The sequence below is a fragment of the Myodes glareolus genome, chromosome 25 (genome assembly GCF_982192425.1).
Source record: "Myodes glareolus chromosome 25, mMyoGla1.1, whole genome shotgun sequence".
NCBI classification, from domain to species: Eukaryota; Metazoa; Chordata; class Mammalia; order Rodentia; family Cricetidae; genus Myodes; species Myodes glareolus.
The window spans coordinates 27,319,384-27,343,652 of record NC_142050.1 but is presented as its reverse complement, the minus strand read 5'-3'; the positions used below and the strand labels follow the sequence as shown (position 1 = coordinate 27,343,652).

The 24,269-nt window shown below is 38.5% G+C and overlaps 1 protein-coding gene and 2 pseudogenes across 2 annotated transcripts in view; all 3 read left to right on the top strand.

Moving 5' to 3' along the window:
- Tnpo3 (transportin 3) overlaps nucleotides 1-24,269 on the top strand; it is a 75,609-nt gene that overhangs the window by 16,002 nt on the left and 35,338 nt on the right. For both annotated transcript variants that reach the window (XM_048451052.3, XM_048451054.3), the window contains 7 exons: nucleotides 7,880-8,080; nucleotides 9,477-9,550; nucleotides 11,487-11,643; nucleotides 15,671-15,814; nucleotides 18,710-18,885; nucleotides 19,640-19,778; nucleotides 22,266-22,412. In XM_048451052.3, the coding sequence (XP_048307009.1) occupies nucleotides 7,880-8,080; nucleotides 9,477-9,550; nucleotides 11,487-11,643; nucleotides 15,671-15,814; nucleotides 18,710-18,885; nucleotides 19,640-19,778; nucleotides 22,266-22,412 (1,038 nt within the window). The remainder of the gene's footprint in view (nucleotides 1-7,879; nucleotides 8,081-9,476; nucleotides 9,551-11,486; nucleotides 11,644-15,670; nucleotides 15,815-18,709; nucleotides 18,886-19,639; nucleotides 19,779-22,265; nucleotides 22,413-24,269) is intronic.
- On the top strand, nucleotides 1,570-2,293 carry LOC148117856 (obg-like ATPase 1 pseudogene; annotated as a pseudogene).
- On the top strand, nucleotides 2,416-3,282 carry LOC125411143 (calcium load-activated calcium channel pseudogene; annotated as a pseudogene).

Below are 24,269 nucleotides of genomic sequence, written 5' to 3'. Positions count from 1 at the left end.
GAGGCAGGTAGATCTCTGTAAGTTTGAGGCCAGCCTGGTCTATAGAGTGAGTTCCAGGACAGCTAGGGCTGTTAGACAGAGGAACTCTGTCTTAAAAAACAAAAATAAAAACAAAAAGACAGAAGAGATGATTTTTTTTTGTCATACCTAACAATGTAATGTGTACTTTATACAAAGCTTATTGTGACCTAAGGATTTCTCTATGCATTGAGGAAATGCAGAGATAATTAAGGTTGCTTTTGTGTTTTGAAGATAGCTATGACCTGTTAGAATAATCCCAGTGTGGAGGGTCACAGTTGAGCCATGAGAGTCAAGGGTACAAATAAAAGAACTTATTATGCTAGTTAGAAAGAGCTTTTCTGCTGTTATTTTGTAAAAATTAAGGCTGGGGCTCTTTATCTCACTTATTATTTTTTAATTTATTTATTATTTGTGTGTGTGTGTGTGTGTGTGTGTGTGTGTGTAGAATGTGAATGCATTTGTGTGTCACACACAGTGCATGTATGGAAACCAGATGACAATTTTGTAAGGTTAGTTCTCTGTCTTGATGTGGATTCTAGTAAGTGATCTCAGATTTTTCTTTATTAAATTACATTTTGATACAAGGTCTTACTAAGTTGTCAGGCCATCTTGAATGTTTCATTCTCTTGCCTCAGTCTCTTAGTTTGCTAATTTATGTATAGGTATTTTGCTTGCTTGCATGTCTGCATCACATGTGTGCCTGGTACCTGCAGAGGCCTGAAGGCATCAGATCTTCCAAGACTGGAGTACAGCAGAACTTCATTGTGGGTGCTAGAAATCAATCCCAGGTTCTCTAGAAGAGCAGTCAGTGCTTTTAACTACCATATTTTTTAAATATCTACTTTTAAAGAAGTAGATAGTTAAATCAGAAATATATATAATTAAGCTGAATGCAGTAGCTTATACACCTAAGGCAGATCGATTTCCATGAGTTCAAGACAAGCCCAAGCTCAAAAAAGCAAAAACAAACAAACAAGCAAACAAAAATCAGCCCACCTTCCTCCCTACCTCCAGCTGCCAGTGACATCAGTCTCTGTATCCTGGGACCCCCGTGCAATTGTCCACCCTCAGCATGATGCGCTATAAAAGAGAGGAGATGGAATTAAACCATCCCCAATCATCGGAAGATTTGGAACCTCACTGAAAGTGGGTATTGTTGAATTGCCAAATGTTGGGAAGTATACCTTTTTCAATATCTAAGCAGTAGTCAGGTTTCAGCAGACAACTTCCCATTCTGTACCATCCACTCCAATGAGAGTAGAGTTCCTGTGCCAGATGAAAGGTTCCACTTTACCAGTATCACAAACCAGCAAAGATTACTGCTTTTCTAAATGTGGTGGATATTGCTGGCCTTGTGAAAGGAGCTCACAATGGGCAGGACGTAGTAAATGCTTTTTTTTTTTTTAATCTCGTATTAGTGCCTGTGATGGAATTTAATCTAACATACTTTTGAAGATGATGGATGATATTCTGCGTGTTGAAGGAAGTGTAGATCCCACTTGAGAGGCAGAAATAATACATGAAGAGCTTCTGCTGAAAGATGGGGAAATGATTGAACCCATTATAGATAAACTAGAAAAGGTGGCTGTGAGAGGAGATAAGAAACTGAAGCTCAGTCAGGCAGTGGTAACTCATGTCTTTAATGCCAGCGCTCAGAGGCAGTGGCAGTCAGATCTCTGAGCTGGAGACCAGCCTGGTCTTCAGGGCAAGTTCCAGGACAGTCAAGGTTACACAGAGAAACCCCGTCTCTAGAAAAAAGAAAAAAGAAAAACTGAATCCTGAAGATGATATGATATGCAAAGTCAAATTCTGGGTTATAGATCAAAAGAAGTATGTTTGCTTCTTTTATGTTTGGAATGACAGATTAGATTGGAGTGTTGAATAAACACTTATTTTTTTACTTCAAAATCAATAGTCCACTTGGTTAATTTTTCTGAAAAAGACTGTTGAAAAGGAAAACAGTTGATAAAGGATAAAGTTCAAGACAAGCATGACCCAGTTGCTATGTTCATTCCTTAGTGGGGTCTTGACACTCACATTGCAAAAATTGACTGCCGAGGAGAGACACAAGTAGCTGGAAGTGGGAAAGTAAACAGGACACAATCTGCTTTGCCAAAGATCAGCACGCCAGCTAGAGTACTTTTTTTTTACTGCAGGCCCAGATGCAATGTATGCATGGACCATCAGGAAAACAATGAAGGCTTCTCAGGCTGCAGGAAAGATACACACAGGTTTTGAAAAGGGGTTCATTATAGCGGAAGTAGTACCCTGACTTTAAAAAGGGAGTTTATGAGTGTTCCCCTGGGGTCAGTCCTGTAAAGCCTCATCCAGATCTCTGTCTAGCTCCTGAGTGCTTCCTTCATGATGGGTGGGAGTGCAGGGATGGGCCAGTGAATGGGTACCATGTTTACAGACATGCTGCTTATTGTTTTTATCTCCATGTGTACCGTTGCTCACTGAGGCATCCCGGTTTACAGGGTAGGCAAATATGAGAGATTGAAGGCAGAAAAACAAAAAATTAGAAAAGGAAACTTTAGCAGAATTTGCTGATCAATCACACACACACACACACACAGAGAGAGAGAGAGAGAGAGAGAGAGAGAGAGAGAGAGAGAGAAGAAAGGAGGAGGAACTAAACAATAGAAATCTGTCAATGGTAGGAATGAAAGCCATGTTTGCGGTTGGCTTTTGCTGCCTTAATGAAAATGTATAAATATTTGATGGTAGAGCCATAGCAAAAAATGTATGGAACTATTTGATGATAGAGCCGTAGCAAAGTTCCCCTTCACCCTACTTTTCTTACATCCAAGGATTGTCTCATCAAAACCTGCTGGGAGATGGCACTTTGGTCTTCCTGTGTATTCTCTGCACTGTCAATTTGACAGAACATCCAGAAGATTGTAGTCCTTGCCCCTTCACAAGCTGCCACCAGCCAGGCTGATGGAATTCTTGCTCCCCATGCCTCAATCTCCTTCTGGAAAGTTTCCTTTTATTTTTATTTTTTAGTTATAAACTGATTTAGCCATTAACTCAGGCTTCGTATTAGCTCTTATAACTTATATTTGCCCATTATTCTAGCATATGTTAGCCACATGGCTCGGTACCTTTTTCAGCGAGGCAAGTTTTAGAGAAAACAGAATTCTTTATTTTCTGTCCTACTTTTTTAGATACCGCATTAGACTGGCAAGGTATCTGGCTACAGTCTAGTTTTGAGTTATTTCTCTGCTCTTTGGCTATGATCAGAATGAGAACGGCATCTAACTAATGGAATAGTGCTTATGGTCGTCAATGACTTTTTTTGTTTTTGTTTTTGTTGTTGTTTTGTTTTTTAAGACAGGGTTTCTCTGTAGCTTTGGAGCCTATCCTAGAACTAGCTCTTGTAGACCAGGCTGGCCTCCCGACTGCTGGGATTAAAGGCGTGTGCCACCACTGCCTGGCGATGACTTTTTAAGTGAACTTGTTTGTTAAATTTGGATGATTTTTATGTAACCCCAAATATCATCTTTCTTGTTTTACTTAAGTGTTTTTATGGGACTGATGATCAAGCCTGTTGTGTACCATGTACCATAGAAGCAAACTGTCTATGAGCCTTAGCAAGTGGTTGAAAAACAGTTTGTATAACAAAACTTAATTGGAGTTACTTGTTGTTGTTTTTTTTTTTAAAAAAAGCCACATATGCCCCTTATGTTCAATAATTTTAACTGTTTCGTTTACAGAGATGTTTGATTTTTGTGCACATTTAAAAACATTTTCTGTAATCTGAACATAAGGATAAGCATTGATCCTAAAGAGCTAAAATAAAATTTTGTCATGTGTTCTTTTACCAAAAATAAAGAAAACAGAGGAAGGTTCTAAAAATGCAGTCGAGGTTGCAGTAAAATAAAGACAAGGCAGAAATTATACTGTTAGAAATATCTTCTTTAAATTTAATACATCTCAGCAACCAAAAAAGAAATACATTTTAGTTATTGCTCAGATAAACATACAACTTCCAGAAAGCAAATGTTTTTTTTTTATTATTATTTTAAATTAAGGTTTCTTAAAATGGAATGGACAAAGTTTGGCATGGGAATCTTCTACAAACATTTTTGTTTTAAAATTACAAAATAGTTTGTACCTTCAATGAAGTTGAGTTACTATACATGAACAGCTTTGTTTTTCACATGATTATGATCCTACTCCAAATTTTAGAAGCTTTTCAATAGCCATGTTTCATGATACTTCATTATACTTTCATGATACTTTATTAATCTTCATCATGCATACCACCATGCCGGACACATTTGATAGTGAAGACTATGTTGCTTGTTCCTTATTGAATCTATAGATAATGCATGTTTTACAGTAGTCCAGATGACTAGACTCAAAGCATTAATCCCAGACTTGGGAGGCAAAGGCAGGTAGATCTCTGAGTTCAAGGCAGCTGGCCCTACAGAAATAGTTCTAGGACACCTAGAACTATTACAGAGAAACCTTGTCTTGAAAACACCAAATAATAATGATGATGATGATGATGATGATGATAATAGAAAAGAAAAAATAATTTTGGTCTCTTTGTCGTTTTGGTCGTGTAGCTCTTCCAGAGGCACATGATATCTGGTTGTCTGTTCTGGTTACCTAGTTTATTGTATCTTATACTTGGTAGACAGGAATTGTTGCAGGACCCCTTGGCTTATAATCATGCTCACTAAATTGTCCACTTAGTCATTGGGCTAGTTTGGAAGTTTTGAGACACATGTAGAAAGGGCTAGAAAGTTAGACTTAGCCGGGCCCCCTTGTTCTTTGTATAGTCTCAGGGCCTTTCCGAGTTTCCCCACCAAGAGAGTTGTTGAGAATTCCCATGTGGCAATTGGTTCTCAGAATAATGCTGAGAAAGGTGGCAGAAATTTTGAAGCTGCCTCTGACCCAACTTTTGAAGTCCCACACCAGTCCTGATGTGTTCTGTCAGGTACACAAAATACTCAAGGCCAGATCATATTAAAGGAGAGGGAAAATAGATTTGATCTTTAATCTAGAAATAGCATTGAATTACAGTTCTCTTTTCACCATCCATTTGCTTGTTTTTTTTTTGAGACAGAGTTCTCTGTGTAACAGTCCTGACTGTCTTGTAAACCAGGCTGTCCTGAACTCACACAAATTAACCTGCCTCTGCCTCTCAAGTGCTGGGATTAAAGGCTTGAATGGCATTCCCCATTCATTTTTGGTAATGTACTATGTTGCCAAGTCAGTGCTAAATCCATTGTTCTGATATGCATTTAAAAATTTTAGTTGCTAGAATACTTCTCTGAAGGGATCCTTTCGTCTCTGCTTCCCTATGTGCCATCACACCCAACTTTGACCCTGATGCTGGGGACAGAACTCTGGTCCTCATGCTTCACTTTACTGACAGCGCCATCTCCCTAGGCCATCTATATTTCTTTTCCTCTCTTTTGTTTGGTGGCAGGAGGGTGCTGGGGGTTGAATACTCACCACTGAACTACACTCCTGGTTTTTATTTGAAGTTCTGTATTACATCTGTATTTTATTCTGTTCTAAATTTTAGGTTGACAAGACATAGAGGGTAGTAGAATTAAAATAGTCCATTTTCAGTTGTTATCCTATGTTAACTTTTAATAGCCTTAGACTAATAGTACCAATGCTACTACTGTCAATGCACATGAGGACAGCTATGGTTATTACTTAGAGGATCGAGAAACAAATCCAGGCTCTTGCACAGGAAATATAAGGCTGCCATTTCTGATACACACCCACAACCCTATAACCCATTTAAGTTTATTTTTCTATGTTCTCTATTTTCTTCCTCATTCTTGGATGGCTAGACTGCAGACTGTCAGACAATGTGAGTGTTACATACCACTTTTCTTCCTTTGAATGTTTGTTTGCTCTTTTGACTACCCACCGATGTTGAAGCCTCACTCTCTTATTATTTTGTTATGTGAAGCTTGGCTTTTAAAGTTAATTAATTTGCATGTATGTTCATGGGTGTGAGTGTGGGCCATACCACCACCATTTGGAGTTCAGTACAGCTTGTGGAAATGGTTCTCTATCATTGTGGATCCTGGACATTGAACTCTGAGGTGTTTTAGGCAGCAATCATTGGCACTGGGTGGCGGGAAGGTGTGCTTAGTGTTGTGTGCACACTGTGCTCAGAACAAAGGCTGCAGTAAAGTTGTCTTTGTCAACACACCCGAAACACCTTGGACTCACCAATTGTTTGGTTTTAAATTAATTTTTGGTCACTGTGTGTTCAGAAACCTTTTATTGTTGCCGATGTCTTTCTTGGGATCTTCATGTTCACTTGGGTGATGCACAGTTTAAGAAGCCATGGACTTGCTGGGAGTTGGTGATGCATGCCTTTGGTACCAGCAATCGGGAGCGGAGGCAGGCAGATATCTGTATCTGTGGGTTCGAAGCCAGCCTGGTCTACAAGAGCTAGTTCCAGGACTAGCCCCAAAGCCGCAAGCCCTGTCTCCCAAAACAAAACAAAAACAAACAAACAAAAGCCATGGATTTGAGGGTTGGGTCTGTGGCATGTGCCTGAAGGAGAAAGATAATGAGTTTCAGGCTATCCTGGGCTGTGTAGACAGCCTTTCAGGAAATGAAAAGAAAGAAGAAATGGCAAAGAAGAGATGGAAAAGGGGAAAAAAAAAAGGAAAAGAGAAGAAATTGATGAGAACAATTTATATGGTGCTGGAGATGTTCATTTTTGGAGTGCTTGCCTAGCATGCCCAGGGCCCTCTTCAATCTCTAGCACTACTTAAACTGGGAAAGGTGTTGCATACCTGTACTTTCAGCTCTCAGGAGCCAGGGACAGGAGGATCAGGATCCTCCACTACATAACTTCGGATGCATGTGTCTGTCTCAAGAAAAATCTCTGAAATTGACACTGTCTCAAAATTGAGACTGATCCTTTTTTTCTCATTGTATTATTACCAGTTTGTTAAGAGACAGCTTGCATAGCTGGATTAGAATTTGTCAATCATTAATCAGTTGTCTACTGTGTGCTGCATGCTTTTTCTTCAAGAGTTCTCTTTAAAATAGGACTCCCTCTTATTATGGCTAGTTATTTGTGATCAGATTTGTTGTATTTTATTCTTTTTTATTATTTCTATAAACAGGTTAATTTATGTATACAATAGTCTGTCTGTGTGTATGCCCAAAGGCCAGAAAAGGGCACCAGACCTCATTACAGATGGTGAGCCACCATGTGTTTGCTGGGAATTGAACTCAGGACCTTTGGAAGAGCACTGAGCCATCTCTCCAGCCCCCTAGACAGGTTAATTTTTTAAAAAACGATTTAGTCATATTGTTAAACTCTGTCATATTTCAGAGCATATCAGAAAATAAATGATGTGAAAATTTCACTTGGACCAAGATATATTTCCTGTTGTTTATGAGGTACTAAACTTTAAACTTTATGTCCAATTAGACCAATATGAAATGTTTTTCATATTCATAGATATATTGAAAAGTTTCCAGACTTAAGTCTCAGAATGAACAAAACATTTAAATAAGAGAAGAAACATTCAACTTAAAAATAGGATTAGAAACTTTATAATAATGTTTTAGTTTTAGTAGAAATTTCTGGGACTTTTTTTTTTATAACCACTGTATAGAATTGGTTATTCTAGTCTTTCAGATTCTGTCTTTTGATTCAGTTGATCTGGCCATTAGGTCTTACTAGAGTAAATCACAAAGTCTTAGGGAGTACTTTTGTTGAATAGGCCCTACAAACTGAAGTTAATTTGTCAATTCTTTCTTCCATTATATTTATTCTAACTATATATGTTGAAGTTATAAAACTTTAAAATTATTTATAAAAATAATATACTTTATGATATCTTTTATTTACTTTCAGGTTCATGCCTGGGAGATTTCTGATCAATTGTTACAGATCCGACAGGATGTGGAATCATGCTATTTTGCTGCCCAGACCATGAAAATGAAGATTCAGACTTCGTTTTATGAGCTCCCCACAGACTCTCATGCTTCTTTAAGGGATTCGTTGCTAACTCATATTCAGAACTTGAAAGATTTGTCACCTGTCATTGTAACACAGGTAAATCCTTTACTCACTAAGGAAACTTGTAAGGTCATTTGGATACGTCATGATTCATTTTGGTTTTTATTGGTAGGCTGTGTAAGGTAATGTTAATTTTGTTGCTATATTTTCACAACTGTAGCAGAATAAAAAGTTTAATCATTTGTATTAATCTTTGAGTTCATTAGGCTTCAGACATTAAATATTGAAATTGGGGAAGTAAATGTATGTTTTCTCTAGCATGTGCTCCCCTACTGTTAATTGTAGATGATTATGTTAAAATTGCAGATGACTAATAAAATGTTCTGAGTTAGAAGTCTATGCAGTAACTTTTTATTAATTTATAAACTCTTTTCTGGAAGGACTGGCAGTAAAAGTCTTATAAATGAAACAGCAAATGTCTTTCCTTGTAGCCAGGGAAATACATTAGAAAGTAAAGTACATGCATGTGTTTGCCAGACGTGGACATGCTCTTGAAGAGGAGGCTTCAAGATGAGAAATGGAAAGAGCAGGGAAATGGCAAACCGTTATCTGAGGACAGAACCAAAGTCTTAACTTTGTCAGTAGCTTTGGTCTTTTGACAAACTGTAATTTATCAGTCTCTGAAGTTCTATGGTATTGTATTGCCAAATAAAAGTAAGTATTGGCTGGACAGTGGTGGCACTCACCTATAATCCCAGCACTCAGGAGGCAGAGGCAGGCAGATCTCTGAGTTTGGGGCCAGCCTGGTCCTCAAAGAGATTTCCAGGACAACAAGGGCTGTTACACAGAGAAAACCTGTCTTAAGTATCTATATTTTAAAACATATTTTGATGTTTTTAAATTGAATATAGTGGTTTAAACCTGTAATTGCAAGCGGGCGGTAGTGGCACATGCCTTTAATCCCAGCACAGGAAGGCAGAGGCAGGTGGATCTCTGAGTTCTAGGCCAGCCTGATCTACAAGAGCTAGTTCCAGGACAGGCTCCAAAGCTACAGAGAAACCCTGTCTCCAAAACCAAAACCAAACCAAACCAAAACAAAAAACCTCTAATTTTGTAGCACTTGTGAGGTAGAGAAAGGAGAATCAGGAGTTCAAGGTCAGCTTTGCTACCTAGTGGGTTTGAGACCAGTCTGAGCTAGATAAAATGCTGTCTCAGAAACAACGATGGAAAAAAAAAATGTATCCTATCTCTCAAGTGTGTTTTGTTGATTTTTTTTTTGTCTTTAATTTTTAAGGTTGATCTTTAAATCCAAGCAATTTGTGGCTAAGTAGATGAATGGATAGGTATACATTCATGGGGAAGGAGGAAAGGGGATACTAGTCTTCACTGTCACTGTCATAGTGTTTGAAAGAATTATGGTCTTTTTTTCTGTTAGCATTGATGGTTTCTGTTTATCTGGTCTATTCATTTATTTATCTCTCTTCCCATTCAGCTGGCTTTAGCAATAGCAGACCTTGCCCTACAGATGCCTTCTTGGAAGGGATGCGTACAAACATTGGTAGAAAAGTAAGTAATTTTTATTGATAGTATTTGGATTTCCATTAGTCACACAGAGAAATCTGTCATAGTAACTAGATATTTGATTGTTTTCTAAATTGTGGGCGTAAAATTACATTTTGTTGTAGTTTTCTTTTGTTCTATTGAAACAGGGTTTTTCTGTAACAGTTCTGGCTATCCTGAAACTCACTGTGTAGGCCAGGCTGGCCTTGAAATCATAGATCTGCTTTTCTCTTCCTCCCCAGTACTGGAATTAAAGGTGTGGGCCACCACCAAAGGCTTAAAAAATATTTTTTAAAAAATTAATTATGTATAGGTATGTGTATCTACTTGTGGATACACAAGTACATGGGTGCAAATGCCCACAGAGTCCAGGTAAATCTCCTCTGGACCTGGAGTTGTAGATGATTGTGAGATGCCTGATCGGGTTGCGGGAATTGAATTTGGGTCCTCTGGAAGAACAGCGAGTGGTCTTAACCACGGACCCATCTATTTCTCCATTCCCAAATGATGTAATTTTTATTTCTCTTCAAAAATTATTTTTGTTTATTGGAGGTGTGCTTGCCATATCACTTATGTCAAGTTCAGGGGACAGCTTGAAGGAGTTGGTTCTCGCTACCATGTGGGGTGTATTGAACTCAGGTCATCAGGCTTGGTGACAAGCACTTTTATACACTGCAGTATTACCGGCCCCTGAATTTTATATTTTTAACTTTCTTGTTAAAGTAAATTTGGGGGCTGGGCATGGTTGTTGTATACCTTTAATCCCAATAGTCAGGAGACAGAGGCAGGCAAATCTCTATGAATTCAAGGTTAGCCTGATCTGCATATTGAGCTCCAGGCTTGTCAAGGCTACATTATCTCTAAATAAATATATGTGCAATAATAATAATACTCTATAGTATAAACTTATGAATCATATATGACATAGGAGTCATGAAATTGCTGATTATCTTCAAAATTGAGGCATTAAGATTGCTTGGCTATACCTGCAAAGTCAGGAGGATACTGGTGTTGAAAACTGGAGGCTATGATAATACAGAACTTAGCCAAGTTAGTAAAATATTCCATCATATGTGTATGTGCGTGTAAATTTTTAAAATTAACTAAAACTGGGAACTGGAAAGGTGGCTCGATGGTTAAGAGCACATACTGCTCTTCCTGGGACCTGAGTTCAATTCCTAGCACGGGATCAGGCAATTTACAACTGTTTGTAACACCAGCTCCAGGGGGATCTGTGGACACTTACTTGGATTTAGGTGCACATACCCCTCCCCCTGCACACATAATAAAAATACATTTTTTTTTCTTTCAAGACAGGGTTTTTCCTGTGCAACAGCCCTGGGTGTCCTGGAATTTACTCTGTAGACCAGGCTTACACAGAGATCTGTCTGGCCTCTTGCCTCCCGAGTACTGAGATTAAAGGCGTGTTCCACCACTGCATGGCTACAAAAAAATAAATCTAACTAAAACTAACTTACCTTCCTTTCTATTGCCATATTTACTCTCCCTTCCTTCTTCCCTTTTCCTTTTTTTTTTTTCTACAGCTATATAACTAGTTGGAAACCAGCATGGAATGCATAAAACCTTATCTCAATAAAACAAGATTTCATTCGTCTACAAAACTACAGAGAAACGCTGTCTTGAAAACAAATAAATAAATCAAAGATTACATTTTCTTTTCTTTTCTTTTTTCTGTTTTCTTTTTAAGGTTTTTTTGAGATAGGGTTTTTCTGTGTGACAGAGCCCTGACTGTCCTGGAACTCTCTCTGTGGACCAGGACTGACGTTGAACTTCTAGAGATCTGCCACCACCTCCTGGCTCTTTTCCTCTTACTATTGAGAGTGCTGCTGTTGTTGTGGTCTATTTTGATGGATGGCGTTGTGATTCTGTATTTGCTGCCTCTCAGTGACTCGTGATCCATCCTCCCTCCTTTCTTTTCCAGATATAGCAGTGATGTAACTTCTTTGCCTTTTTTGCTGGAGATCCTTACAGTGTTACCTGAAGAGGTACACAGTCGTTCCTTGCGAATTGGAGCCAATAGGCGCACAGAAATTATAGAAGACTTGGCCTTCTATTCTAGTACAGTGGTATCTTTATTGGTAAGTTTGAAATATTCATTTGTTGATAAAAGACAGAGACCGTGGAGTGATTATTTTGTGATCTGGTCACAATGGTATGAAGCAGTTTTCTTTGCAAATGTGGCATTGATACTGCTTTGGCATTTATACAGAAGTTTTTAATAATACAAAATACTTTTAAAACTTGTATTTCTTGAGCTTCTTTGTAATGCTTTGAGGGTAATATCTCTTGTGAATGTGAATGGGCTTACTGATATTTGGTTCTTAACTTGGAATTTGAACTCAATTTTTTTTTTAAAGATTTATTTATTTATTATGTATACAGTGTTCTGTCTGTCTGTATGCTTACTGGCCAGAAGAGGGCACCAGATCTCATTACAGATGGCTCTGAGCCACTATGTGGTTGCTGGGAATTGAACTCAGGACCTCTGGAAGAGCAATCAGTGCTCTTAACCTCTGAGCCATCTCTCCAGCCCCGAACTCAATTCTTATGATATATAAAAGCTCTTGCTTCCTGATAAAGGACCACACTAAAGGAAGTGCATATAAACTTTAGGAAAAAGTAAAGACAGATTAGCATTTTGATAAAGAGATAATAGAAGATTTTACTTGGCCATTGAACAATAGTATAATTATAATTACATTCAATTTGGTGTTAAAAACCTATTTGGAAAGTAAATATCTTTATTTTTTTAATTGACCATTGTTTAAATTTTTTTGGCCATTTATTTTTAAAGAAGATAGTATTGTAGAACATTAGAAAAAAATGAAGCAATTATATTCAAGTAACTTGGAAATCATATTCTGTGTCTGTCTTAATTTGGGGTACTGGAGGTTGAACTGAGGGCCTCATGCATACTAGAATACTAGAAGTGCTCTTTGTATGTTTAGGCTTTAATTTTTTAAAATTACATGTATTTTTTGTGGGGAGGGGAGCACACATACCTGTGTATCCTAGGATGTGTGTAGAGGTCAGAGGACAGTTTGTCCAAACTGGTTTTCTTCTTCTACCATGTGGGTGTCCCGGGGATCAGGCCATCGGTCTTCTAGCATGCATCTTTTTTGTTTGTTTTTTTCTTTTTCTGTGTAGCTATGGCTGTCCTGTAAGTTGCTTTGTAGACTAGGCTGGCCTTGAACTCAGAGAGATCCATCTGCCTCTGCCTCCCAAGTGATGGGATTAAAGGTGTGCACCACTGCCACCCAGCTTAGCATGCATCTTTAAGACACAGATCAAGCCATTTGTTGTTGTTGTTGTTTTGTTTTGTTTTATTTTTCGAGACAGGGTTTCTCTGTAGCTTTGAAGCCAGTCCTGGAACTAGCTCTTGTAGACCAGACTGACCTCGAACTCACAGAGATCCACCTCCCTCTGCCTCCCACGTGCTGGGATTAAAGGTGTGTGCCACCACTGCCTGACCGAGCAAGCCATTTTTTAAAAGGGTCTCATGCATCCTAAGTTGGCTTCAAACTGGTTTTATAGCTTCATATGAATGAAACTTGTTCACAGCCTCATAGCTGATGATGACCTGCACCTTTAATTCCCTGATTCCCTTTCTCTTCCACCCGACTCTGTCTCCTAAATGCAGTATTATAGTTGTGTACTACCACTGTTGTCCCTCAATATTTTTTAAGATTTATTTATTTATAATGTATGCAATGTTTTGCCTGCGTGTGTGCCTGCACTCCAGAAGAGGTCACAAGATCTCATTATAAGATGGTTATGAGTCACCATGTGGTTGCTGACACTTGACCTTTGGAAGAACAACCAGTGCTCCTAACCTCTGAGCCATGTCTCCAGCCCCGTCCCTCAATTTTTTTTTAAAGTTTTTTTTATTTTTCTTTATGTTTTTGTGCCAGTGTCTGCCATGTGTATGCAGGTGCTAGTGGAAGTCAGAAGATGACCTCAGTTCTCTTGCAACTAGAGTTCCTAGGCCACTCGATGTGAGCTCTGGTGTCTGCACTCTGGTTCTTTGGGAGAGCAGCAGGTGCTCTTAACCTCAGGCTTGAGCATTTTCTTCAGCCCTCCAGCCTTTTAGTTTGTGAGATGTGGTTTTATAGAGCATGGACTCAAGTAGTTTCCTGCGTTAGCTTCCTGAGTAGTTGAGACTGGGCACACTGGACTGACTGCCGCTGACCCTTCAACATGTATCCTGTGAATGTATCTGTGATTACAGTTTCCTGTTTCAGTCATCTAGCTTTATGTTTTCATTTAGAACATTTCCTATGTAATGCCATGTTTTTAGAGCACATTCACATTCTCCCAGTTGGTTCTAAAATACTTGAAAGCAGAGTTCACCAACAGTATCCACTTTGCAGCCCTGTCTTGTTTTAGGCTAGCAATCACAGTCCCCTTGCTCTTTGTCTTTCCACAGAGAGCATTTGTCTTAGAGAATGTCTTTAGCATTTATGATTACGTTCTTTGTTTTTTCAGATTGTTTTTGTAATCTCCTTATTTCTTCTAATTGGAAGGTCTATCTGAGTCGGCCCTACTGAGTCGGACTCCTCAAAAGAAATTAAGCCTAGGGGCTGGAGAGATGGCTCAGAGGTTAAGAGCACTGACTGCTCTTCCAGAGGTCCTGAGTTCAATTCCCAGCAACCACATGGTGGCTCACAACCATCTGTAATGAGATCTGGTGCCTTCTTCTTGTGTGGGCATACATGGAGGCTGAATACTGTGTACATAATAAATAAATAAACCTTTTTTTAAAAAAAAATTAAGCCTAATACCTTAGGGTATCCATTGCATGTAATAAATTCTCTACTGTATTAATAATGTTACTACTTACATTCCATCCTTAGGATAATTGAGAAAGTAGTCACTTGGATCCTTTTCTTTGGGTTTAATTTATTTTCCTTCAGCATGCTGATTAGAGGTAAAGTAAGAGACTTGATGGATTTAAGAAAAGGTTTTTTAAGTTTTAGATCCTGCCCATCTCAGAGTTATATCTTATGCAGTATTATAATGTCTGATTGGTACTTAGTGTTAGGATTGTCCTCTGGATTAGGGTGATGACAGTCGGGTTCCTCCGTGCTTAGCGTGCTTTCTTTTTTTGCAGGGTAATTTGTGTGAAGGTAGCTTATTTTAGGAAAATCCAATTTTTAAAAAAATATATTTATTTTTGAGAGAGGATCTCACTGTGTATCTCTGGAACTGGAGTTATAGACAGTTGTGAGCTGCTTGTTTGGGTGCTGGGAGTATAACCAGGGTCCTGGAAGAACAGCTAGTTCTCTCCAACCTGGATCATAGGTCCTGAAGCAAGACTTGTGACATTTGAGTCTTTGCTCTCCATATTAAACAAGATAATTAACTCTTCTGTCTCAGTTTCATCATCTGTATATGAGAGTAATAGTGCTTATTTCATTTTGTGGAGACTGAATTAATGCATTTAAAGCTATTAAAATCATGTTTAGCACATACTAGGGTTCAGTACATGTGATGGCTGGTCACTTACTTGTTAGTTATATGTTACTTCTTTGACTAAAATGCAGTACCCATGGAGAAATTAAAAAATAGAAGCAAACCCATTTATATACTTGTATTAGCCTTTCTGTCTCCTGTTTGTCATATTAGAGGAAAAAAATGATTTTAAAATGGATGTGTTTGCTTGTGATTACAGCACACACCTGTAATCCCAGGAGGCTAAAGCAGAGGATAATGAGTTTGAGTCCAGCTTGGGCCAAATAACAAGATACTATTCTCAAACAAAAAAAACCTTACTCTTTCAATATCGTTCCATGGGAATGAAGTGGTATATAGTGACATACTAAACTTTCACTTCTCATCTTTACAACCAGTCTAGTCCTGCTTGGAGGGCACTTATAAAAACATAAGTATGTAAGTTTCACCTCTTTGTATCTCAGTTTCCCCACTAAAAAGAAGATAATAGGTACTGTAGTATTTTGCTGGAAATTATGTGGTAATAGGATTTAGAACAGTGGTACTTACAAAACATTCGTGACGGATTGCTGCTAATGTCACTATAGACAGTATATAATAGTGACTAAAGTATAAAGGTTGATTTTTTTTTCTTAAACTATATTTTCTACTTAGATGACATGTGTAGAAAAAGCAGGAACTGATGAGAAGATGCTTATGAAGGTTTTCCGCTGTTTGGGAAGCTGGTTTAACTTGGGAGTTTTGGACAGTAACTTCATGGCTAATAATAAGTTATTAGCGCTGCTTTTTGAGGTTTTGGTAAGTAAACCTATAACTGCCATTCCCGCTTTTAATAACCAACCTTTTGGGACAGTTCAGTGTTTGTTTTGAGAGAAAAATTTTATCTGAGTTTTAAGAATAGCATAAGAAGGCGTTGAGCTTGATGGCGCACACCTGTGATCTTAGTAAAGGCCAGAGGATTAGAAATTCAAGTTCACTCTTAGCCAAATAGCAAATTTGAAGCAAATCTGAGCTAAATAGCACCCTATCTTAGGGGAAGATAAAAGCCCACTGAGGCTGACATGTAATGGAGCACGTGCTGCCCTTCAGATGACCCATAAACGCAGGAGTTTCAGTCTGCTGGGCATGGACACCGTTGGACGTCTTACATTTATCCCAAACCTGCATACTTCTTTTTGAAAGAATTAAAAAAAAAATTCATCTATTTTGTGTATATGTGTGCTTTCTGTATGAAGATATGCACATGCCACCGCACCCATGTGGATGTTGGAGCCCTCTGTATAGGTCCTTACCTTCCATCTAGTTTCAGGCATCATCTCTCCCCTTGTTTATTGCTGTATTGCATTCTCTAGGATAGCTGACCTGAAAGGTTCTTGTGGATTCTCCTGTGTCTGACTTTCCCATCTTGTCAGAAGAGTACTCCTGTATAGTTCTGGGGGATCTGAATTTAGCTTCTCAGGCTTGTGTGGCAGACACTGAATCATTTACCTGTCCCGCCCCCTTTTGCTAATAAAGTGTCTCCAGGATTGCTCCTTTAAAAAACAGGGATGGAGAACAAAAAGCTGGGCAGTGGTGGCACATGCCTTTAATCCCAGCACTTAAGAGGTAGAGGCAGGTGAATCTCTGTGAATTCAAGGCCAGCCTGGTCTACAGAATGAATTCAGGTTAGCCAGTACTGTTACAAAGAAGCTCTGCCTCAAAAAACCAAATAAAGAAAGAAAATATTTTAAAAAGAGGTAAGAACCCAATGGGATGATTTGCATCTGTTAGCTCTCCTAGCGTAAATAGCTCTTATCCTTAATAGAGAGATTCTAAGTGTCTGTTATCATTATCATTGTTGTTATTAGAGAAGGACTTAGCAGTGACAGCGTCACTGAATTTACAGACGTTCTTAACTGCGTCAGTGAATAAGAGCCTCCAGTCTCCCTCCTTGTACTTTTGTTACTGTTTTGAGGCAGTTTCAACTAAGTAACAGGCTGGCTCATAGCTACCTGCCCATGTGACCCAGGTTATCTTCAAATTCAAGATCCTTTTGCTCTCACCACTGGGTGCTGACATTGTAACTTGTGCTACCATGTCGGCTCCACTGTTGGCCCTCTGATAAGTTCTTATTCTTTCTTATAAGTTGTTCTTTTGATTTATTCCCCAGTTATGATGCTTAGATTTCCCTTTACTTTGCTTTTTGGGGTCGATTATTTTTTGAACATACTCAAGTACTTTCCAAAGAAAATTTATGAAGAGAATAAACTTTCAAAGGTTTTTGAATGTCTCAGAAATATTTTGTTCTTGTTGTTTTTTCAAGACGGTTTGTCTTTGAACTCCCTGTGTACCCCAGGATGAACTTGTACTCCTGATCCTTGGCCTCCATTCATTCCCAAGACCTAGGATTAAAAGCACCACAACTTTTAAAATACATTTTAAAAAATTTATTATGTGTGTGTGAATGTCTGAGGACAATTTACAGAGGAGTTGTGTATGTGGGTCTTGGGGATCAAATTCAAGTTGCTAAGCTTGACAAGTGCCTTTACTTACAGAACCATTTTACCAGCTCCAAAAATTCTTTTTTAAACCAAGGTTTTATAGGTTTATAGTCAAAGCTACCTTGGAACTCAGTCTATCTCATGTTGATCTTGAATTGTAGTAATCCTCTTGCCTCATCCTCCCAAAGTGTTTGAATTATAAGTGTATTGTATGATACCTAGCAAGAAATAATATTGTTTTTATTTTTGATTGATACATTGAGTAGCTATAGTTTTAGTCTGTGTTCTCATATACTAGCATGTATTACTGTGAATGAGAAATTGGGAGAATTTGCCATTTCTGTGTTAACTCGCTTCTCCACCCCAAAAGTTTTAAGAACCTCTGCTTAACTTTGGTATGTAATTAGCCTTTTGGTGTTGCTAAACTTTTTCATTTTAAGTAGTATTTAAAAAGAGAATGGATTTCAAAATCCATTCAATGCCATTCAGAAATATGGCATTTCTTATGGAAGAAATAGTATAAAGAGAAACATGGGGATAATCTGGTAACTGCCAGATGTGATGGCTCACACCTGATCCCAGAACTCTGGAGGCTGAGACAGACAGAATGCTGTGTTTCCAAGAAAGCTAACAGAAGAAACCTGGTGTGGAAGTATAGCCCCCTTCATCCCAATACTTTGATCTCTGTGAGTTTGAGGCCAGCTTGGTCTATATAGGGATACTTTGATCTCTGTGAGTTTGAGGCCAGCTTCGTCTATATAGTGAGTTTTAAGACAGCCAAGGCTACACAGTGAGACCCTTTCTCCAAAAGAAAGAAAGAAAGAAAGAAAGAAAGAAAGAAAAAGAAACAAAAGTAAATAAAATGAAAAAAGTTCATGTAAGTCTGACTGATGGATAAAGAAGCTCATTTTTTTTTTTTGGCATGCCTGGAGAAGTAGGGTAAGGAGGATGTTGTCTTGGCAAGGTCTACAGCTCAGGGGCTCTTCATAGTGTACTCTATGATAGGCAGATAGAGAAGCACATTTCTGTAATCCTAGAACATGGAGGCAGAGGAAGGAAGAACAGGGAGCTAGTTTCTGCCACACAGTGACTTTAAGGCCAATGTATATTACATGACACCTGTTTCATACAACAAACAAAACAATTTTCTGAAGAAGGTTGTAATTGTTTTCCCTGGAGTACAATGATCCTGATTTCTGCTTGTGTCTTTCAGCAGCAGGATAAAACCTCATCTAACCTCCATGAAGCTGCTTCAGACTGTGTATGCTCAGCTCTCTATGCTATTGAAAATGTGGAGACTAACTTGCCATTGGCAATGCAACTTTTTCAGGGGGTCCTGACATTGGAGACCGCTTATCATATGTCTGTGGCACGAGAAGATTTAGACAAGTGAGTAACTATTGAAGTAGTAGCCCTGGGTTACCTACAATCTGGAGTTTTTCTCATTTTTATTATTCATCCATCGTTTTTTGATTCTATATGACTTTGCAAATGTGAACTATGTGCTATAGTTGATATGTACCTGCCTCTGGAATAGCAATTTGGATCTAGCAAAGAGGATTACTACCAGTTCTTGGTTGTTCTAGTGTTTTACACTAAAGAGAAGACTTGAAGAAATAGGGATAAACATTAAAATGCATAGTTTAGGAGCTGTGGAGATGGCTCAACAGCTAAGAATGGGCTCTTCTCTTGCATAGGACCTGACTTTGGTTCTTAGCATCCATGTCTGACCCCTCACTCCTGCCTGTAACTCCAACTCCAGGGAATCCTATGTTGTCTTCTGTATTCCATGAGCACTTGCATTCACACATGCAAACACCCAGACAGAGATACATGGTTTAATGGAACTCAAGCTCTCTAGCAAGCAAGTGCTCTCAACAAATGAGCCATTACTCCAGCACCCTAATTTGGAGTTTTTATTCAAAGATTTGTAATAGAGAATATGAATTGACTTACCATCATATGCTTATCTGTATAGATGTGAGCAACCTAAGTTAAAGGCTTTTGCCACAGAGGTTATGATGCCCATCATGAGTATTCACTTGAATGGCCCTCAGGCAAAGAGACTTTTTGTTCATTTGACTCGTATCTGTGTATGTAAAGTCCTGATTCTTGACTTGGTATTCTTATTCCGCTTCTGCAGAGTTCTGAATTACTGCCGTATCTTCACTGAACTATGTGAAACTTTCCTGGAAAAAATTGTTTGTACTCCAGGCCAAGGTCTGGGAGATCTTCGAACTTTGGAACTGCTTCTTATTTGTGCAGGCCACCCTCAGTATGAGGTAGTATCTATACTGTAGTAAGGCTTTTACTCTCCAGTTGAGAACTTGCAATCTTGTATTTTATTAATGTGGTCTAGAAATTGTGTCTGGTTGCAATTTTTTTTCAATTTCATTATTTGCATATGAGGGTGGGGTTTGCTGTCCACATACTGTAGTGTGCGTGTGAGGCAAAGCGGTGTAGTACAGACAGTTCTCTCCTCCCACTTTTATGTAGGCTCCAGCAATTGAACATCCTTGCTCAGCAAGTACCTTACCAGTGGCCCATACTTACATGGCCTATACTTGGGATACTTTTAAGGATTGTGTTTGGGGCCGGGCGGTGGTAGCGCACGCCTTTAATCCCAGCACTTGGGAGGCAGAGGCAGGCGAATCCTCTGTGAGTTTGAGGCCAGCCTGGTCTACAACAGCTAGTTCCAGGACAGGCTCCAAGAGCTACAGAGAAACCCTGTCACGAAAAACAAAACAAAAAAAAAGAACTGTGTTTGGGTTTCCATTTTGCATTCTTTTCTATTTTCTAATCTGTTGTTAAGGTTGACTGTTGTAGGCAACTTAGAGCATCTGTCAGGAAGAAAACCTGTTACCTCCCACTGTGCCTCCTTTCTAGTACCACTTATTTTTTTAGAACTTTACAACTAAAAGCAACAATGAAAACCCACATCATATCGTCAAATTTCTGAGTACCAGACATAACCAGCTCAAAGAGAGAATACATTTGTTTTTTGTTTTTTCCAAGCTCACAGACAGTTTTGAATGTTTGGATGTTTTTGTCTTTGTCCATTGAACCCAGGCCTTGAAGAGTGCAGTTAAAGAGGAAGCCTGTTTACCTCAATCTGGCTACATAGGCAGAAAGGCAACAGTGAGAGTCTAGGTCCCAAAACTCCGCCTGGGAAGTTTCCCAGTGACCCACTTCCTTCTAAACCCAGCCTCATAATGGTCACTTCCCCTCAGTAGCACCATTGTTCAGACAATAGCCATCTGTTACTATACCCACTAATACATTTCCTAGATTTTAGAGGGTGGAGAGATGCTCAGTAGTTAAGAGAAGTGGCTGCTCTTCCCAAAGACCCAAATTACTAGAACCAGTCCCAAGCGATCCAAGACCCTTTCTGACCTCTGTGGGCACTACACTCACATGTGCGCAGACATGTAGATAGACACCCATTCATAGAAAGATAAGTAAAAAGTTTAGGTTTTTCCTAGATTGTTAGAAAGTTCATCTATTTAAGAAATTATACCTCCTATTTATCTCTTAAGAAATATAAAGGGGGGAGGGAGAGGGAGGAGTGAGAGGAAAAAGGGAGACGGGGAAGAGGTGGAAATTTTTAATAAATAAAAAAAAGATTAAATCAGATTTTTATGTTAGTATAATATAAAAGCTGAAATTAAGAAAGCTAAAACTTAAAAGTCACAGAAATAATTGAAAATATCCCTATGGACAAGCTATTAAAATAAAACAAGAATATTGGAAAAAAAAAAAGAAAGAAATATAAAGGGGACTGAAGAGATGTCTCGGTGGTTAAGAGAGCATACTGCTCTTCCAGAGACCTGAGTTCATTTTCTAGCACTCAACGTGTGGTGGGTTACAGCCATCTGGAGCTCCAGCTCCAGTCGAATCTGATATCTCTCCCCACCCCCTACAACTTAACATAATAAAAATAATCTGTAAGTTATGTTTACGTTAAAAGAAAAAATTAAAGAAAAAGTGTTCTTGGGTTGGGGATTGTTTTGAACAGCTCTCCTTTGAGTCCTTAATGGAAAGGAGCAGCAAGCCCTCTTCTGTGCTCACTCTCACTCCTGTGTCCTCAGCACCTTGTCTTTATCACAAAAAGTGCTGTTTACTTGTCTACGGAGCGCCTGAGGATTTCTAGATGTGGTAAAATCCAGAGCAGTATGGTCCTTTGCAATGATAGTCACTTCAGAAATAGCATTGCATGGAAGGTTAGCTGTGCCTGAAGTTCCAGTCTGTTTCTGCTGTCCTTCCTGGTCATGAAAACAACTAAATGGAGCTGGACATGGTTGTGTATCCCTATAATCCCAGACTTGGGAGGTGGAGGCAGGAGAATAGGAAATTTAGAGTCATCCTCAGCTACTTAGTGAGTTTAAAAATCATCTGTATTAAGGGAATAACAATTAGCTCTACTGGAAGACATGTGATGTTGGCATGATTAAATGGTCCAGAGTTTGGTTAAAACTATGCTTTTCAAGACTTACATGTCTTTGTTTTCTATAGAATCTAATGTGATTTAGGAAAGTTTTCTCAATTATAAATAGAGAGTGTAAAGCTAGTCATCTAAGTAACCACTGAGGTGTAATTTGGGAAGATATTTAGGAGGTAACAACAAACCCGTACCACAGAAAGAAAGGGTGGTTTCCTAACTGCATATACATATGGAATAGTGTGTCTTCTTTACTTTATGGTAAGTATTGAAAAAAACTAATTTTTTCCTCTGTTCTTTTCATGCACAAATAAACTTTCTTATCTAACAGGTAGTAGAAATTTCCTTTAACTTTTGGTACCGACTAGGAGAACATTTGTATAAAACCAACGATGAGGTCATACACAGCATATTCAAAGCATACATTCAGAGGCTGCTTCATGCCTTGGCTCGACACTGCCAGTTGGAACCAGACCATGTGAGTACCCTTCTCTACTTATCTTCTCCACCGTTTGGTTCTGACTTGATCTAACAGTCTTCAAGTTTTTTTTTTTTTTTACTTTAGCTTAAAAATTAGACCTATATAGGCACATTGTTTTTGCTGAGCCAGTAATCGAGTATGTGGGAATTTGCTTTAAATGATGTTATAGAAGAAGGAAGCTATTTTTTTGTGCAAAGCATTGTGCGTCTATGTGTGTAAAATGTTTGACTATGTTCAGAAGCTTGTTGAACCTCTATGTAGCAATTAAAAATGAGAATTTCTGCAATAGTTATCAGTATAAGTGATAGAAATCAAAATGTTGAATTCTATACTGTTTGTTTGGGCTTTTTTTGTTTTCTTGTAATGCCAGAGGCCAAATCTAGGGCCTTGACCATTCTAAGCAACTGCTCATGCCGAGCTCCATTCCATTTCCTTGGTGGCTTGTTTGGTTTTTTTGCTTTGCTTTGAGACAGGGTCCACTGTATATGCTGGCTAGCCTAGAGCTTACTATCTAGACCAGGCTGACCCCAACTTGAGGTCCACCTGCCTCTGCCTTTGAAGCGCTGAGATTAAAGGCATGTGCCACCACACCTAGCCTTATTGGTGTTTTTGAGACAGTGTTTTGATATGTAGTTGGGATCAGTTTTGAATTCTTAATTCATCTATGTCAGCCTCCTGATTGCTGGGATTGCATGTTTACACCACCACATTGGGTTTATACTGTGTTTTTAATAGTGTAGGACATATGGTTAGGTAAAAATTAATACAAAAAGGTGAAAAAACTGTTTAAGGAAGTTGAGAATTTTGATTTCTCTCCACATGTGTCTACATTTTCTTTATATCACTTATAATCATTTGATAATTTAACAGAAAATGCATACATTTGCTTAGAAGAAAATATACTAGATACATGAATATTTCATTGGCAAGCTCTTTCACTGCCTTCTTTGCTTAATGTCTTTGCATATTATGCCACAGTTTTTTTTTACCTTCTGGGTGGTTGTTGGGTGGCTTAAGTCTAGGCCCTGAAGGACATTTAATTAATCTGACATGCTCATCTTTGAATTCTCCTAAACTGAAGATTGATCCCTAAGTGTAACCACACATGAGCTGTTCTGGTCAGTGAATTCTGTGCTCTGTGCCAGTTCTGTGGTATCATTTCCCCTGCAAATGTTCTTTACACCTGAAAGTTTATAGTGCTTTAGGGTTTTACACGTTACTTCATCTGGAAAGCCATCACTTCCTCATTATTTCTCCTTTTTAGTTTCTTTATCCTAAAACAAGGAGACTGAACTAGATGAGCAATTATTGGTGGTACTAAAGGGTGTTTCTATGATGTTCATAGCCCAAAGTTTTCAAAGGCGCCTTTTACCTCTCAAAATTAGTTGATAACTCATTTATTTGAAGAAATGCATTGGGATAGGAAGGATTTAAAATAAAAAAAAGATTTATTTATTTACCTACTTACTTACGCGGTATCCTGCCTGTAGGCCAAAAGAGGGCACCAGATCTCATTACAGATAGTGGTTGCTGGGGCTTGAAACTCAACCTCTGGAAGAGCAGTCAGTGCTCTTAACTGCTGAACCATCTCTCCAGCTCTGGGATAGAAAGGATTTAAAGTCTAAACTTTTCTTTGTGAAGTTATTGTAATGATGGTTGTTTTTTGTTTTGTTTAATATTTTGAAAAAGAAAGCCTCAGATTTGTTCAGTATTATAAAGAGCTGACCTCTTGATAGGCACCTTGTACAGCTTCTTTCCAGTCACTTCTCACCCCGTGATTTTCTTGTAAACAAGCAAGATGTTTAATTAAAAATACGAAATAAAGGTACATACATAGTCACATACATAAACAGA